Source organism: Anomalospiza imberbis, chromosome 4, assembly GCF_031753505.1.
Source record: "Anomalospiza imberbis isolate Cuckoo-Finch-1a 21T00152 chromosome 4, ASM3175350v1, whole genome shotgun sequence".
Classification (NCBI taxonomy): domain Eukaryota; kingdom Metazoa; phylum Chordata; class Aves; order Passeriformes; family Viduidae; genus Anomalospiza; species Anomalospiza imberbis.
In genome coordinates, this window is record NC_089684.1 from 6083359 (window position 1) to 6103173 (window position 19815).

Genomic DNA, 19815 nt, shown 5'->3' on the forward strand with positions numbered 1-19815 from the left:
ACAATAAACTGTGAAAATATCTAACAAATATTCTTACGATTTTTATAATGACATTTGCCCCAAGTGCCCATTTGTGTGGAAAATGTTTAAATTGCTTCATTTTAAAAAGTCTACAGTCCTAAGAGAGCTTTTAGAATTATATGCAAAACATTTTCATGCAGATGGAGGGCATTAAGTACTTCATGCAAGCAGTAAGGAAAAAAAAAGCTTGAAGAAATGTTACAAGAAGAAAGCAGGAGTATTTTAAGTTTGACACAAAGATCTTGTTCATCACACTCACAGAGAAAACAAACTGAAAAGAAACCAAAAGGAAACAGCTGATGTACTATAGAACAGATTCTCTTCAAAAACTTACTCAGCATCTAATGTGACTGTCTCAACAATCCTTCTTCTAAGCTAAAATGTAAACCTTAAAAAATACCTAATTTTGCACCACAGAAGTTTACTACTCTTTAAGCTGAGACATGCATTTAGGCAGAACAAAAGGTAAGGATCCAAGTCAGCCAGCACTGGGGGAGATACTCACCATACGTCACCCAGAAAACAGCAGTTTCAGCAAACAGGAAATCCAGACTGAACTGAGACCAAGACTGCTAGCCATGACAGCAGTGAGTAATGGCAGAGTCTTTTAAGAGGAACAGTGGGGACAAAATCTGGTTTAAAAATTGACCGCTTATGGAAAGGTTTAATGGTCACTTGCAGCAGTTGCAAGTGGAGGGACTCAAGGACCCCAAGTGCATCTATCTTCAGAATCGGGCCCCTACCAGAAGGCAGCTGTGGGAAGGATGTTACCTGGAAAAGCATCTGAATACTTGGAAAACAGGCTACAAAGGAGCAAGCATTGAGACAAACCCCTGCAGGGCAGCAGGACTGCTTTGAAAATGTTTTTTTTTTTTTTTTAATTTCCATCTTGATTCTGAAGTGATAACATCATGCCACAAGCAAAGGAACCAGAATGGCAATGTGATTTCATGATTTCATCCTCCCCACCTTTCAAGTTGCTTATCGGCTCAGAGGGACACTGACAAGCTTAGCAGCACAGGCTTGCTGCTGGAAGAATGTAAAGTTAGCAGGGTTTTTCAGGTCAGGCTGGACCTAGTACAATGCTGCAGATTAAGCAACTTCAGTGAATGAGGTGGGAGTCTCAGGAGCAGACAATTTGCTCCTGGGATTAAGATTCGGAGCACCTAACCAAGCATTTAGGTCAGAAGGGACTGCCATCTCTCAGTTTGTTCCTGCTTTGATGTTCAAGGGATCTGAGAGGGCAACCTTTCTGGCAGTGAACTAAGCATACTAAGCAAAGCATTCTGTATCACCCATTTCTAAAGTACACAAAAATATCCTGGAAAAACAAGTTTTGGTTGCTGCATGGCCAAAGTTCCCAAACTGTTTTAAAGATCTGCTGTGGTTTTGTCTAAAAGCTCATCAATGCTCAAAGCCCATGAAAAGCTGTCATTTTCTCACTGCTTGTGAACATACCAAATAGCAATTATAAACAAGCACTGTGAAAAGAGGATCCAACTGGTGGACAGGTTCTTGAAACTTGGACACAACATTCAGACATTTTTTCTGTCATTTCTGTGATCTTATGCCTGAGGTCTGCTGTCAAGAGTAGATTATCTGCAAGTCTTTCTACTGCCTCTTATTGGAGCCCAGATCCTTAACAGCATCATTTGATATGCATTATCTATTACCAAGATGTAAAAGAGACAAGTCCTGTGACATAATTCCTGCTTCTCACAAAGTGAAGCACCTAACACCAGCTGTTTTAAATGTCAATTTAATGATAAATAGTGTCTCACAAAACAAGGCAGACATACCACTGGAAATGTCCCCATGTTCCAAATGTCTCTCTTGTATTGGATGCATCATTCTTGTAACTTTGCAACAGTCAGGGCTATTCATTAACCAGCTATTAGCTGAAAAACATAAAATGTCCATTAAAAAGTAGCACCAACTTTCTGAAAGTGTAGTAAACCGAGACACAGGTAAACTTTCAGAAGCAGAAAAGGATTTTAGCTAGCAACTTCATCCTCAACCTTTGCTTTATCTAACTGGATTTTGTACTTTTGTAGAAAGCTGTCACAATAATCCCGGTAAATTCTGAGCATGTGAAAAGAAAAAGAAAGGAGGAAAACAAAAAGAAAAATGAAATTATGATCTTTCAGGAATACCCCAGATGCTGCCATGCAACCTCTTCAGAAAGAGAATTCCTTATATTTAGAGTTGATTTGTGCCACCTTCTATTATAAACTCAAAGGAGGTACACAATAATATATGGGTGAAAGTGATTTAAAATGTGTTTCTAATAATGCTTGAATAAGGACCTGCTTCTGGAATTATTCACACAAACTATTTCCGTTTGTTAAAGCCATTATCCCTATTCTCTGGCTAACCCCCATGCACCACTTTCAAAAGAGGAAAAAAAAAAAAAAAACAAAGCAAAACCCAACAAAACCAAAAAACCAGAAAACAATTTAAATGTTTTGATGTGACAAATGCCAGACTCCAAAGCTCATAAATGTGCTTGAACAATGCATTTGAAACTCTCATCCCAGCACCTTGCATCTTCAAATCATCTGAGCTCATTCGAAATGCAAGCACTTTAAATGTACAAACATGGAAAGAACCTTCCAGCTCTTGTAAAGAAGATAATGAATCACAAAGTTAACTTTTTACTTTCAAAATGACTCTCAATTATTGCTTCCGTGATTTTACTTTTAGCCTCACCCCATCCCGATCCTGGCATGTTCTGCTCCAGAACACACAGAGAGATTAGAAAAGCTATGTTTAAGATTCAGAAAGAAGATAAAAAGTACAGGTAACTAAAAGTGTGTTCTATCCTGCCTGAAAGGATGGGGGGGAGGGCTGATAGTGATAGGGGACAGCAAAAGAGCACACAAGAGCACCCATGATATAATAAAGGGAAATACTCTTCCAGAATGAGATGGAAAATGAAGGAAGCAGGGGTGGAGAGGGTGCAGGAAGGGATCTAAACAGTTATAAAGAAAAAATAGAGACAGTTTTTAAATTCATGAGATAAAAAACATCCAAGCTTTACGGAAATTGATGAAATTTTAAAAATTTAAGCTAAAAGGCAAATAAACAAAAGATTTAAAGTAAAAGGTGAGAGAGAGACCTATCCTGAGCAGGTTTCCAGTACATGCTGACACCATGCATTACGAAGCCCTGGATTTTTAAGGGGAAGGTGTCTGGAAAATTATTTTCCTTCAAATCAAACCGAGTCTATGACCAGGGCAGACCTACAAGCAAACAAGCATCAGCACCCTTGGCTACCCAGCCCAAAGAGACAGAATTAACAAGCTCTTCAGCTGGCTATGGGAATGAAGGGATGGCCCTTTGTGGATGGCACATGTAAACCACTGCTAAACAGGCATCCTGACCACATTTTCTAAGCATCTCTTTGGATACAGGCCTCTGCTGCTTGCCTGGAAAATGCAGGACTGGAATCAGGGTGGAAACCACAGCCTCCAAATGCTGCTCAGCAGTTCTAATCACAGGATAACCTGGTGGTGTGGAGAGGAAGAATTTCTGCTCAGTTTACGGCAGAAGTCATAATCCCTCCCAGGCAGCAACACCTTCGCTTCATTCCCACAACCCACTATCCAAAGCTGATTCTCAAAAACTTTTGTGGGGGTTGGAGGTTTGGTCATTTTCAGGTTTTTGTTTGTTGGCTTGGAGGGGGTGGGTGAGGTTTGGGGGCTGTAGGATTGTTTTGACGATGTTTTTATATTTTATTTTTCTTTCCTGGTCCACTATCAGGGTGTAATTAAGGTTCAAAGTCAAGAAAGAAAGGGAACCAGCTCTGTGTCAGCAATCAGCTCAACATCCTGTTACTATCTACCCATAATCTCTCCCAGTCTAGGCATGTAATCTACCTGAGAGGTAAATTAATTTTCCAGTGGTTGCCTCCATGGGTTACCAATCTCTATTGCTTGTTATACATTTAGTTACACAGGCTTGTTATACATTTAGTTATACATTTAGTTACCTGAGAATACACAACCAGGTATTACACTTTACTTCCATGAACCCCATTCTCTTCATAGCAGAGCTTATAACTCCAGATGAGGAATATAAGCTTAGTTAGAAATGAGAAGCCCTATTTCCCCATGCACTAAGACATCCTTCACTTTACTTTATATTTAAAGAAAAATACAACTGAGTACAAGCAGCTAGAATTAACCTCAAAATGTTTTGGGGTTTTTTTCCCCTTCCAGTGTTTTAACTTGTTAACAAATCAAGCTTGTTTCACAGTCTCTAGGTGTTAGTTCTCAGGAAAAAAAAGATTAGCAAGTTATAGTCATAGCTTTTAACAAGTTCTCAAAGTTCCATAATACCTCATAAAACAAGTATCACTTACATCCCCACCACCCAGCACAGTGATCCATATTGAACATGTGCCACAACAGCAAATGCACACCACTTCCCCTACAGGACTGTTCAGTCAAATCAAACTGACATGCGAGAATATGGTACCCCACATTTCCATTTTTTCCCTTTTCCCATCCTTAGTGATGACAGGTATCAGGTCTGTAAACCAGCTTTGTCTTGAACAACCCTCAGGCAAACATTACTGAGTCTTGCCTTGCAGACGTCATGAGGGACTTCACCTGCCACTGTGGTAGGACCATTCTGGTGATTCTGGTAGCCACAATGACTGGGAGGCAGATAGGCAATGCCCTTTGCTCTCCCAGTGTTTTGGGAAAACAGGGCTTAACATCAAATCACTAGAAAGAGGTGACCTAGATGCTAAACAACATCCTACATCCTCGCTGCTGACAGGACTATTCATTTCAGAGTGGACAGGCTCTATTTTACCAGCAGTTTTTTTCCTTTTATATACACACACTCCCTAACACACACAAATGCACACACAGGTTCTCATTATCAGACAATGGTTGAATGATCAAAGGTTAAGAATTACTCCTATCTCTTTTTGCCTTGTTGATAGTTTTAAAACAAAAATCAATTCAATGTTTGTATCATTTATAGAAATTGTTTTCAACTCAGCTGTTCCACACAGGGACTGGGAAGGTAATGGCTCTGCTGCAAAAAGAGTGAATAAAAGCTCCCAGGCTCCAAAGGATGATTTATTCCACACTACCCAAATTCCAAAGTGAGGTTTCTCTTGCACGTAATAGTTAATAATCTGGATTCTTCTTTGCTGCGCTACTATTTCACTGGCAGAATTTACTGGCAGTATAAAATGTAGGAGAATATTTAATTCTGCATATATTTTGCACCTCCATCTGTTTTGCATCTTATTTCTCTTTCAGCACATACACTTTAAGGCTTTGCAGCATTTGCAATCCCTTATTTTATGTGCCCAGCACAACAGGTACCCAAGTGCAATAAAAAATAAATAATTACATTAAGAATAGAAGGGCATTTTCTCCACAGCTACATATCAGGCACATGAATTTAGGTGAAGTCTCTGTGCTTGTAGAGTCAAGACTTGAATTGATGGTCATGGACAGGTCACTGACAATAAAAAAGGAGAAGAGTGTTGTGTTGGGATAGTGAGGAAGAGCCAAGTCCAAGACTTACCCAGCAGAGGTCAGGCTAAACCAAAACTTCACTGTCATTACGGGTCCTAAGAAATTGTCTCTTAGGTCATTCCCACTGTTTCCCCTCAGAATCAAACAACAAGTATTTTTACAATATGACAGATACCTAAGAATTACTCTGAAAATCAATTTAAAACAGCAAAGATTTAAGTTTGTTGGACAATATACCCTTGAAAAAGACTAAGACAAAAGCATCTGACACCAAACATTTCAAGAACACAATATTATTGTTGGGATAAAATTGATTGATTAAATAGGAATAAAAATCCACTGTAGCAACATAAACAAAACATTGTGCATGCTCTCCACGAGTGTTTCAAGCAAATTTTGTGCTGATACATAGTGATGTATCTCATATCTGATATGCTGATAGCATAGTAAATGCTTCTAAAAATGCACATTGATATAAGTATTCATAATGACAAGGGGAATCACAAAGGATCTCAAGAATTTGGGAGTCATCTGTCCACAAAATCAAAACAAAAGCATCATGCATTTAGCATAAAAAGCAGAAGACAGAAAACACTTAAAACAAGACTCATGGAGATAGAATAAAGTAAGCCTGCATAATGTGCTCATATGCATGACAAAGAATATACATAGGTCCCCACAGCTTTCAAATAAAAATGTGAAAGTACTATAAAAACCCAACAAAGGAGATCCTGTGTTCAGTTTCCCAGTAAGTTGCATTGAAGCAAACTAAACAGTAGAGAATGTACAAAAAATGCACAGAGAAGTTAAAAAGTGCAGCATCAAACATATCTGTGTACTTGTGATATGTACACATACATGCAAACATGCATTACTTGTTAAATAAACTTTTCTTCTACAGTCAACATAGGTGTTGGGGGAAGGTTTGAAGCATGTGAATAAGATTTTAGCACAGGCAAGATGTTCAGTAATATTTCTTATGATAGTTAATACTAGAACATTGCAGACAATGCTAATTACACCCTGAATATTGTTTGAATCAAGGGGTTTGACACATCATCCAACACTGAGTATGGCAAGCAGCAACACTGCATTTCACAGGGGAATAATCAGTGCTGTTATGCAGTCATTACCTTAAGGAAGCAAAGTGCCCTAAGTTTGACCGAAGTAGTTGGTGAGCAGTGAGTTGTTTATGCTTAAAATGCTTAAATTTACATTCCAAGGTAATGGATTTTACAGTCTTTCTTGCTGCAGCACAGACACCAACACTCTAGGTTATGCTCTAGTCTCCTTTTGTTGCTGCTTACCAGAGAATGTCAAGATTGGTGGAGTCAACTTTGGATTGCCTCTGGGCCTCTCCCCTTGCCCTGCTCTGTGGTCTCAGAAAGGTTTGATTACAGCTGTCTCCCTGAAGATGCATGCAGAAGTCTTGTCCCAGAACACACCTTTTTGTTCCCTAATAGTCACCTAACTCAGAGCTTGTGCACTGTCCTCTAAAGGCATGCCTAAAACTGCTTTATGCTCTCTGCGCTGAGGACAGTTCATTTTCAAGCAGATCACAGGCTTGGAGATGCAGCTCTATTCCTCTTGTTCCACACTAAGCGGACACAGGCAGTTCAAAGGTTTTCAATGACAATACTTACAGCCGAAATAGAACTGGCTTGCAACCTACCTGTATTGATATTTACACTTTTCTGAAGGGCTGCTTTCAAGTCTTGGCTGCGCAGAAAATTTAAAAGGAAATGTCCCACCTCAAGGGAAATACCAAGTTCCTAAATCACTGCTCTATTTTTGTAGGACACAGAGTTTTATCCACATAACACATGCACAAACCTTTCGGCTCTGATTAATAAAGAAAATACGGTCACATAAAAGGTATTGCAGGGATGCCAGAAACTGTACTTTTCTAATGGAATCCACATTAAATGTGACTTCTTTAGCATGTAACTTCTGCAAGGACTTAAAAGACTACACCTGATATGCTAGAGGAGAAACTTAGAGAGCGTTATATTTATTAACTCAACAACAGTTTCAACTGAGGATGAAATGAAATACAAATGACTACTAAATACTACCATTACTCTTTAAATACCTCTTCTGCAAAGCCAGAATCAGTTACAGTGATTGCAAAATCCGGAACAGCCTCCCTCATTACCTGAAAACTACTCAAACTTGGGATGAAGTCAGAAGAGAGACACAATTCATGTCATGAAAACAAGACAGACAACACCAGTGCTCCTCCGGACATGGCCCATTCCTCTGTGCATCCTGCAGACAATTTTTCTTCTATCTGCTATGCCAGCCACCCTTGTTCCATCTCGCAGCTAGTGATTAATTACACTTCAGTGCAGCAATTCATCCAAGTCAGACCTTTGAAACAGAAAGACACTGTGGGAATCTTCTGCTTTGCTTTTTAAGCACTTCCCTCCAGTGGTAAAACTGAAAGTAATAAAGCTACACGGTATCAGAAGGTAGTATTTCTGTCTTTTTGACTGCCTTGTGGTACAGAGAAAAAAGCCCAACCTGTTCTGCATCTTCATATTAAGTACTTAGCTGTCATTTATCACATCAATGTTCAATGAAAGTTTCTTTGATGGAAGGGAAACACTTCCCAAATCCAACATGTGTGTTACAGGTTTGGATTTGAAAAGTGTTTTCCTTCCACTGAAGAAGCAACACTGTTCTGTTCTGCAGCAATGTGTGCTGATATCCCAGCTTAGTACTCACTGCACTTTGCCAGCCATGGAAATGTCTAATTGCATTCTGCTTTTCCAACCCAGAACTCCTTGTACTGCTGCTATCACCACTTTTTTTTGTACCTCCATGCTCGCTTTGACAGCTTTTGTTAAAGACTAGCCAAAATGTAAGCCTGGTTTAGACAGGCAAATCACCTCACTCATACAAAAGCCATCTTCAAGCTTGCCTCAGTAAATTAAACTTACAGTTATAAGAAAATAATGAGAAGCATTCCCATGGGCTCATCTGAAATGTGGTGCTAGCTATGGGATGCAGGCTGAATAACTGCAGCACAAGTCCACCTTCAGAGGCAAAATAAACAGGATTTGAGAACAGGGTGGTGTTTTCCCCTTCTGTTTTGTTTATTCTTGCCAATGTAAGTATATACTTTCTTGGGTCAAAGAACATCAACAAGTCACAAAATTGTGTGCAAAATGAGAACAAAGACACGGAAGTGTTATGCAATCAATAAAATCATTATTCTTTGCAACTAAAGCAATAAATGGCTAGGTTTAACAAAATATTCTACCAGGTAAGTTCATTAATGACAAAATGAGTAGTCCTTGAATTAAGAATGCAATTTACTTTAGCATGGGCTTCAAACTTTCACTTGAAGCCAGTCTGATTTGCATGTAGTACTCCCCACATAAACTTACAGAATTTGCTTTGATTTAAAAACCATTGTTTGAGCACAAAGATTCAACTCCTCTTGAGAGGAATGGTGTGGCCTCACATGGGTGGACTACAATCACCTGATATCCATTCCAATCTGAATTTTTCCCATGATCTTTATACTCAAGGTGTTCAGACAGATGCCAGTCTGTACAGGCTATTGGGATGACTTGGAGGCAGGGTCTGGAAGAGCCCGCACATTCTTATTGAATGTAATATAAGTTCTCATGGCAAACTTGTTGTGCATGTCATACAACACTCAAAAGCAATCAGTATCAGTCTCAAATTTGCCAATTCAGATATACGTGTATCCTATGAATTATGCTATCATCTTGGATGTGTTAGCAAGATCTGTTCAAGTAACAAAAGTGTAAAATGTGGCCTTAATGCCATTAACCTATGTATATTTTGAATAGAATATTTATAATGAAAAATGCAGTGACATATCTAAGTAGTGTTCTTGTTATCTTTCGTAATGCATTGTTAGATTTTGCTAGTGATGCTACAGAGTTTGTGCATGTTTGGGATTTTTTCCTTTGTTTTGCTGGCAGGACCAGGGAAGTCCCAGGGCTGAGATTGGTGGAGAGGCAGTGTTCCCAAGGACTGTACAATAGAGCAGTGTTTCCTAAAGTAGGTTATGTGAAGGACGAGCAGAAAGGCATCAGAGGGAGGGGTGACTGGAAAATATGGATGATGTCATCCTCAGCATTAGCAGATCTTTGAAAATACATGGCAGTGATTTATTGCCCTGGTAGACGATAAGGAGTTACGTTTCCAAAAGTTGGCAAAGTGCAGACCTATCCCAGTGTTTCCTTGTTTCACTAAATCCTTTTAACCAACTAGTTCTGGAAACATGGACAACTTGGTTATAAATGGCCACGTGCTCAGCCTTTGTCTTAAGCCTATGCCCAGATGACCCATTTTGCACATTTCAACCAAGAATAAAGTGACCTCATTTTCAAAAGTGCTGAGCACCAGCTGTTCCTATTGTATTCACAAACCACACTATAGGTTCCTGTTTTCAAATTCTTGACCTCAAAAGAATTTTGAGGCAGCAGAGTGGTTATATGTTCTTCCACTTGCCATATGCCTACTTATTTTAGTTCAAATATAAAAGTCTGGGTCAACTACTTTAAAATCCTGAATGCACTAAATCCTGAACAAGTACTCTTGCCACTAGAACTTAAGTGCAACCTAAGTGAGCCACGTGATCTAAAAAAAATATTTTTGCACAGAAGAATGACTATATTGAAAGTCAGAGTATTTTGGCTTTCACTCCTGGTTTCTTTTTTATTTTCTTTCTTTTTAATGAATGGCCTAAAAATGGGGGAACAATACCATCCCAGATGCTACATCTGAATTTGTATTTCTGGGATTAAGTTTCATTGTTACCTGCTACATAAAGTTAGATTAAAAAATTCAAGATCATTTTGCTATAGCTTTTGGCTAGTGACTTTTCCCTAACAGGTATTTTGTCGTTTTAAACTGTAACTTAAGTAGTTTTAAACTGTTAATTGAACATACCACTGTCATCTCCAGACAAAATATCACACTGCTTGTGCAAACAATAAACACACCTTATCTCTCCCCCAAACCATAAAGCTTCAAATCAGCAAAATCAGTAAAACAACTTAGCCACAAATCACAAAACAAGTAATGCTGATGATCCGTGCACAATATTTGTTTTTGATTTTTAAATCAAGCTGTTTTTAAAGAAAAAGATAGGGAAAAAACCCTCAAAATAGATTGGATTTGCTATGACTTCTTGTTGATCTCTACTGAGAAGACACAGTTTTGCACTGCATTGCATCCCAGTAAAAAAACATCCAGACTATGTGTAAGGAAAGCACTACTGCTTTTGGGCATAAGTAAATGAATCCATATAAAGACAATACATAAATGTACACCACCTAATAATAAAAAAATCATAAATATTCTCTCTCCAAACACAGTATTTCATAATTCACAGTATTATTCTCTTCAACTTGAAAAGAAATTGATTGTACTCCCAAATCCAATAGATCTTGATACCCTACTTATGTTAATTAGTCAGAGTTCTATTTTGATTCCCCTGTAAAAGTAAACCAGGTCTTGCTTTGTACTTCTAGCTCTGCCTGTGTTTCACAACAGTAGAAAGCAAAGTTGTGGGAAGGAAGTTTTTCTGAAAGCAGGGTCATTGGGTGGGACCAAGCACTCAGAAGAGGGGAGGGTGAGATAAAAGCAGGAAGGTTCAAGGTAAAGGCCAGGAGCAAAAATGCATTGCTGTTGCACAGATGGACTCTCATCTCTGAGAACCAGAAGCAAAGCAGACATACCAGTAGCTCAAAATCAGTGGTTTGATACGGTTTTCTGAGATTCTCCTCATACTTGCTGACATTTTACAGGTCAAACCGTCTACAAATGCAACAGGAAACTATCTGAAAGTTGCTGGTAAAGTGCATATGAAGAGGTAAAAGTTTTATTTTATTTTGAAAAGAATTCAGAATAGAGACACTGTCAGATCACCAAAAGTCCTAAGATGAATGAAGGTGTTTAAGCAGACACCACAAGATAACAGCAAAGGAAACAAATAAAAATGGTCTCTTTCTCTTGGTGACACAGTCTTTAAAATACAACTTGTTTCCTTGGTGTGAGAAACATTTGTCAGTGACCTTTTGAGAAAAAATGGCGATAAATCCTGCCAAAACCAGCTTATAAATCCCTTCACACATCAGTACTTTTGGCTTCACTTGTTCCTCATTGCTGATGCTCTGAGAATCACCAGAAAGCACATCCCACCCTTGACCTCCAAAGCCAGACCACAGTATTTCTAGCTTTGCACTACGAGCAAGGCACAGAGATTTACTAACATCACAAGAAGAGCTGGCTGGTCTTGTTTGATTAACTATCCTAAGAAAAGCTCTCAATTCAATATTAATTTGATCCTTAATGCTATTCTTCCATGTAAATTACAGCTGCAAACACAATGAGGTCATCTTCTATAATCATGAATGCATGACAAGCAACATAAGATTCCAACTTTTGTGATTCACACACTAAAAGAAAAAACTATGCAGCAAACGTGAATTTCTTATCTACAAAGGCAGATTGTCTTTTCATTTTCAAAGAACAAAACCAATACAAAAACCCACCCATACCAAGAAATAGCTGAGCATAACTATGATTTCTAGATCACTTTAAGTATCTGAGCATAACTATGATTTCTAGATCACTTTAAAGCAAGCCATATATATACTCTTTATATACTCTCACTGCTCCTCTGAACTGGTTTCAGGCAGCTTTTGCAATTTTTCAACACAGCATGATATATTCAACAAATTAGCTTGCACTACACCCATCCTTTCACAAACGTTTGGTCATACAGACTAGGTAGCAGGCCATCAACTACTTGTTCAAGGGATCTCAGAGTCCCACCACCCTACCCATGACTATATGATCCAAAACCTTTTTGGCTGTGAAAGAAGTGACAAGAGGGCTGGCAGAGGATTTACACTCATATTAGTATTTCTATACAAAAGACTTCCAAAAATGGCAAAGTTGAGATAAAAGTACTAAAGAGAATATTTAAATGCAACTACCAACATCAGTTCTTGCAATTAAACTCATTAGACTTTGGCCTTTTCCTACTGACTACATTTGTGTCTTCAAAGATAAAAGTAGTCAGGCCAAGAAAAATACCCAAAATGCTCACACATAAAATGCAGCTGCTTAGCATATGTCATTACCACACTGACTTCAAAAATACTGAGCAATTTAAACCTGCAAGCCACTTGGCTTTAGCTAGAGATAAATTCCTGAGATAAGAGAGGTTTAATTGTTCAGTGTAATACTGTAGCATGTTTTATATAAACATTTGCTAACACTGCACTTCATATATTTCATTTCAGTGTTGTGAAGTGCTGCTGAATGTTCCAACTTTATTTATGGTCTGCTCTTGTAATATTTACACATCCAGTGTTCCCCCTGATGCCAAATTAAATATACTATCCTAGCTTCAAAGTAGAAAGGAACACTTATGCTTTACAACAGAGGGCATAGCCTACAGGTTTCTAGCAGTTACCCAGCTTATTCCTCTCCACTGCTGAAAGAGGAAAGGGGAAAATTGGAGAACAATGTGTTAATTTGTCAAGAGAACATGAAATCGGGATTAAAGATAGCTTTTGTATTCAGTAAAATGCTTTGGGCTTAACCATAATTTTTCTATAACCTAACTATTAAGTAAATTATAGTATCTGAAATTAAGATCCCCACAGAGGAGACATGTTTGTAGAATTCTTGGACAGTTTGGTTTCATAATGGAATGTGTGGTGTGACACTGCTCTCTCTCTTAGCACTGTTCTTCCACATCATAGCTCTTGGACAGCCTCAAGCAAACTTGACAGAGGTGGGAGCAGCCTCAAAGGTCTTATGTTCCCACAAGTCCTGATGACCCACCACAAGGTGTACTGAGGTAAGACTGAAGCCAAAGCTGACATACAAAGAGACATCAAACTACCTAGAAGGGAGAGATTAGAGAAAGAGATGGAAAACACAGCTCACAAAGACTTCCTGTTTTTCCACTTTAATAGCTGGTTGTAACTACCAGGGAAAAGTCCTGCAGCCTCCACTCAAAGAAATCTCCCTTTGAATACTTCAGTTTTCTGCCTGCTTTTCTACTGTAAAATCAAGGGGAGGGACTGCTATATTGCAATGACAGCAAGGCACAGGTCATGGGAAGGAAACACAGAATCATGGCACAGAAAGGCAAACTTTGTGATGTCACACCAGCGCACATTTCAGCAAGGCATGACATCCCACCACAAAACTAGGTATCGTGCCCTGATTTTGGGACAGTCCACAAGTAATACTCAGCAGTAACCACTTCTGGCTCCAGGTCTTCCCCTTCTGTCACCTACATGCTTTTGACATAAGTGCCTCAGGGTCCTTCCCTCTACCTGAGCGCCAAGAGCTGTAGATCCTTCCTTTCACCATTGTGCAAGCAGGGGACTGCCAGCCTACAAGCACATGGGAGACCACCACTGCTATAGCAGTGACAGCACTCATTTCAATGACAGCTACTGCAAAGATAGGTATGGTATTACTCCATGGGAGCGTGACAATCTTCCTTTAAATCAGACAATTAGGAATAAACCAACACCACTAATAAATGCAGGACTAAAGCCTGATGGTTTTCATATTGCAAATGATCGTTGGTCTTCCCTGAGCATCATCAAGTGAAGTTCAATATTGTCGCCTGGCTCTGCCTACAGAAACCATTCTACAGTTGCCAGCAATGGACTCAACAGCCTTGCTTTTGCTACAATAAACTGGCAATAACTCAGGTAAAAAACAATAGAATTGTACTGGTATACAAAGAAGAATCTGAAATCTGACCCCATGGTCTATTAGGTGATTTTTAATGATCCAGCAATTAGAGAAACCAAATTAAACATTTAACGTTTGACCTTTGCTGCTGCTGCTTCTAAATTAGCTAATAGAAATTAAAAGCACATATACTTTTTTCAAGAATTCACAAAAGATTTCAAATCCTGCAAATGACATTTGATATGTTTTCATTGTGCACTGGAGTTTAAAATGCTATTTTTTTTTAATGTGGAATAGTAGCTTCAGACTCTAAAATCATGGACTTTGGAGGTACTCTGATTAAGCACCCACTAGACAGATGGGATCCTGGACTGGAGCAGACAAAAGTCAACGTCCTGTGAGAATCTCAGTGCTACAATGGTGTTTAAGAACACTTATGCAAATAAAGCAATAAGTGACACATTCAAAGACTGCTGAGAGGAAATATTTCATTTTTTTTTAACTGAAGTCTATTATGAAAATTCCATCACTTTTTATCATATTTACTGTTTTATATCCTGTATTTTCTACCATTTGCGTTGTTTTTTCAATGTTTATATTTCACTCTTGCTAGAAAACACATCTCCAACATCAATTACAATTACTAACAGCATGCACATCTAAATAAACACCTGCAGATGTACACAAAGCATAAACAAAATACACTCATATTGGTATAAAATCCAGCCTCCTCAAGTAAAACATATTAAATGGATGTGCTCTGATGTTACATTAACAAGTAATATAAAGAACCGTCAGAAGAAGGGTGGATAATAAAAAGAGCAGTCTTAAAAAGAACATACATATAAATATATATGCATAAAGTAAAATAATATAAACATGTATGAATATATTATGGCACTCAGCACATGCAGCGAAGTTATTTTGTACATACACAGCAAAAAGATGACTCCAGTGAGCATCACTGAATGTGCATAGTGGATCTCTTGGGAGGGCTGGACCACGTGCAGTACATACACAGACAATCTCTGGAAGAATCACCACATACAGTTGTGCCCATCCACTTCTACACAAAACACCTGAAATTTAGTTCAGAAAGCATGATTTCTGTTATGCTGGTCTATGAATTGACAGGGCTTGGGGACATAATTTTGATGGATACTTAGGCAGCTCTGCAGAGAGAATGGTGACTGTGTTCAGCTCTACACTCCACCAGTGTTTTCAAAGGCAACCCACTGAGCATATGGATAGGGTTAGTTCAGGCCCATATGAAGATCCAGGTATGTGAATTTTGAAATCCATGCAGTGCATCAGCCTTCAGAGATGTTGAACATTTGCCTTCTGCAAAAAACACCACTTTTACGGAGACACACAATGTGTCCTAAGCTCAAGAAGCCATGCTGTAAAGTCATGGCCTTTAGCTATTAGCTGAACCAAGATTAATGTTGTGAGCCAGCCAATGCCTCCAAAACAAGGAAAAGGGATACCTTGGAGACATGAAACATTAGGACCCATGTCTGCATCCTTTTCTCAGGTCAATGGCTGTCTTGAAACAGCAGTTCTGCTTTACCAATAAGCAGAATACTTGGAAACAACTAATGCCTTGGCACCAGATCCTGCTTGCAATTTGAATCAGGAGTTGACATTTTTGGAATATCAAGAGTTGATACCACAAGAAATTCCTGCTTAATTCAAGCCTTTCATCTAGGCACGTCACCTTCAAGATGAGATGGCTCATGAGGCCCAGAATTCAGAGGGAAAGGAAAGGAAGGAACTAAGAGAAGAAAACTACGTGAAAGGAGTAAATGGAATTACAGAAATAATTAACAAATGCTTCTTTCATAACTTCAGAAAAGAATGTGTGATGACATGAATCCTATTAATATCCCAGTTACAGGAATCTGCAATGTCTGTGTTGTTTGGAGAGATAGGATTAATGCTGCCTCTTGACCTAACAGCTGATCTGCTGGTTTTCTACCACCAAAAATACCAAGAACCTCAAAACCTCCTTCACATGTGCATATATTCCTCATTATCAGGAAAAGCAGCAAAAGAGGACAGGATGAAACCTAATGCTAGTTTAGTATTGACAATGCACACAACTCGGGGATGCCACAGTGCAGCTCCCCTCATGCAAGCAAAGCAGTTATCATTCCCCTAACACTGCCAGGTATCACAGAGTGTACCTGCAAGCAGAACATCATGAGGACTGCTAAACCAACTGTATTGCCTGAACCAACTGGCAAAGGATGGGAGGCATACCAGGGGGAGCACCACACACACTTGCTTCCTCCTTCCACTTCCTTAGATACCTGTTTGTGGTTACAGCTGGACACAGCAGAGTGGGCAAGACAGACCTGGGTCTTAACTGGCACAGCCACTCTCAGGTTCTTACTTGTTGCTGGAAAAACATAATCCAAAACTGCTACTGCATGGCAACGTATACCAGAGCAGGTTTTAGATGTTTTTTTTCTCCTTGCTGGTCCCCCATAGCAAAATAGCCCTCCCAAAGTTGTGCACAGCAATCACATACATGCATCCATCCATTCAGGAGTACATAAGAGGTCATATGCTCTGATCTGAAAAGCAGGTTTGAAGCTAGTTTGCTATTAGAGATAAAATGACATTTCCCATGGGTAACTGCGCTGTCAGACAATTTTGACATGCCTAGTACTGACAAAGCTTGGTTTGACACCAACACACTAGTAAAATTCAGTTATCACCACCTTTTTGTATGCTTTCTCACCACTTGATCCACACCATCCTACTCAACTGCAACATTAATTAGTGAATGAATTATGATGACACAGGCACGTTGAGCTTTTTACCTCAACTCTTTTAACTGACCTTGTCATGATTTAACTCTAAATGCAATCTACGGTAAAACACTTCACTGTACTTAAGTACAGCAGTGTACTTACAACCTTAAGTACACTGCTGTGGGTGTAAAAAATGGATCACTGTTAGGATAAAAAAAAAATAACCATGAAAAGCCAAGTGTACTGTATTGTAGAGCCTGTTAGTCTGTTTGGAACAATCAGCACTGCCATGAAAATGGAATAAGATTATCATCTGGTAGGCAGAAAAAATGTTGTATCGATTTTGAAATGAGCTCAGAGACATGCAAATGAAGGACTAATAGTCCTGATTTAAATACAGCCAGTTTAATGACTTAAATTGAAATCTAAGGCTGAGTTGGTAAAAGTGAAGCCTACTTCTCGTGACCAGAAAACAACAACATCAGCCTTCTCTGGCAGAACAGCAACTCTGCCCATGACTCCTCTTTTTGTGCTCTGCCATCATACCCACCCTTGTCTCTGGTAAACCTGCCCCAGTTTCTCTAGCTGTCCAATCTGTGGCCCTAATTCAAAGGCAGACCCAATTAAAAGGTAGCATTACTCAGCAGTTACAGCTACATTGTCGTCAGCCTTTCCAATTCTCCTATGTAGGCAAAGAATGCATGCAAGAGAGATGGGCACATGCATTGTTCGTGGAAGGAGCACTGCTGTGTGTTAAGGTTTCCTATCTAAACAGTCAACCAAAACTTTGTGCACCTTTCCCACTAAAGGACCCTTGGGGCCTTAAGGTACATTCTCATGTAGAACCGTTAGCACACACACACAGAGCACAGGTTTGCCACATATCCAATTAAATAAACTTACATAAATCATATTTGACTGTGCTGCACAACAGGCAATATGGCTGGCCACATCTGGTGAAAAGTTATTGTATGTGGCTCTAATATAAACAATACTTCACATAGCTACTCCAGTCTCTTGTGAAAAGAGGTAGTTAAGAACGTGATTTTTAAAGCAAGGTTTCTAAAACATGCCTGAATTTTACTCCTATGGTTGTTGAAGAATATTTCTCTAATTAAAATAATTACACAGACTGAACCGAAGATTGATTCAGAGAAAGATGCCTCATGATTCTAGCAAAAAACAAAAACTGCAAGATGTTTCATTTAGAGATGGCTATGTATTTTTCCAACAAAACTGGAAGACGTTGTTCAGAAACTGAGTTTTCATTAAAGCTGGAAGGAGAAAAACACAGAAAACCATTTCTTGCTTCTCTGTTCTGTGAAAACATTTCAGTCAAATCCATTCCTATGCAGACATCCCCTGCAAATACAATTTTAAGATTTCGCTCTTGAAATTCAGTGCCTATGGAACATTTGTATCTAAAGAGAAAGATACAGTCTTTGACTGGACTAGTGCAAGGGAAAGAGGTCAGTGCACAGACAAACAGCCAGCCAATCTGCTCCCACCTCCTCATCCATGAAACTGCGCTGAAACCAGAGGCTGAGGGATTGCTCGGGCCTTGGGTGAACTTTCCATGGCCACTGGCATTTGTCCCCCATCTCTCAAAAGAGATGAACTGCAGACATGCCCAATTTACAAGTGGAGGTTGCAGCTGTTCCAAACTTCATGTTATAGGCAATAAACTTCTGCTCTGAAGTTTCTGGCCACTCTACTCATCCAGCCAGCAATGCAGTAATTAGAACTAAAAGCACACAAATCTGAAGAAAACCTTGTAAAAAAATATTTCTGTTTCACTCTGTTTAAATAAATATTTAGTTTAAGGCTCACATGTTGTGAAACAGGCCACAGTATGGTCCAAGAATGCAAATTCTCACAAGAACAGAATTTACAATGTCCTATGAAAATGAAGAATGGTACTTCACTCTAAAATGCTGTGAAAATTTAAGAGGCAAAGTTAAGTATCACAATGAAATTTAGTACATCATCTTTACTGGCTTACAGGATAAACAGTCCAATTTATAGCATTTACAACATTATCATATATGGTCAGAAGTTCATCTACAAACTAGGGCACAGGTCATCAACAGGAAATTCATAGGAAATTATGGAGGAAATTAAAAGAACACAAATGGGCAAAGAAACTAATTTATACAATCTAGGTTCTCCCAGCACAGCTTCCTGTGTTATGATGAACTCAGCTTTCATACCGAACTTTGCCTTTTCCAGGCCGCATTAGGTAAGTATTTCTGAACTGTCTATTATACTCTCTAAGCCTCAAAATGTGGAGGTCAGATTCACTAAAAAGAGTCATTCCGGCTTTTTTCTTTAAACAATATAGCTGGGAAAGGAAATAGTAACTAGAAAATGTGTTTTGAGATCATTAAATGCAGATTTATCACTATTGGCACCTCAACAATGGGTGTACAAGATCCTTCATTGACACAAATACCACAGTGAGGACAGATACCACCCAAACACAAGAAGACATTCTCATATTCCTTCAGTTCCAGCATCCCAGCCAAACTGCACCTGCACTCTTGGTCATGTTTGAGGAGATGACAAGTAGTATCTGTGTGCCTGTTCTACTCTCACATTAGACATGCTTTTCAAAATAAAACCCCTGGTCAGTAAGGCATAGGAATAGAGAGAGCTACAGTTCATCTAGGTTATCTGGACAACTGTTGAAAAGAAAAACTGCTGAACAGAAGGAGTTACTGCTTAATTGTTTAGAGCTAAAAGCTGAATGCACTGTACTGCCTATACCTTTAATGTATCACACAGAAACAAAAGTCAGGAGTAACTTTGCAAGACAAATACAA

General features: G+C 39.0%; 1 protein-coding gene across 8 annotated transcripts in view; it reads right to left on the bottom strand.

Annotated features, from left to right (window-relative positions):
• Nucleotides 1-19815, bottom strand: part of STOX2 (storkhead box 2) — a 143538-nt gene that overhangs the window by 43910 nt on the left and 79813 nt on the right. For 2 of the 8 annotated variants that reach the window (XM_068186977.1, XM_068186975.1), the window contains exon 2: nt 1821-1919. The exons of the other annotated variants lie outside the window; for them this stretch is intronic. In XM_068186977.1, the coding sequence (XP_068043078.1) occupies nt 1821-1905 (85 nt within the window). In that variant the 5' untranslated portion in view covers nt 1906-1919. The remainder of the gene's footprint in view (nt 1-1820; nt 1920-19815) is intronic. 8 annotated transcript variants of the gene reach the window in all.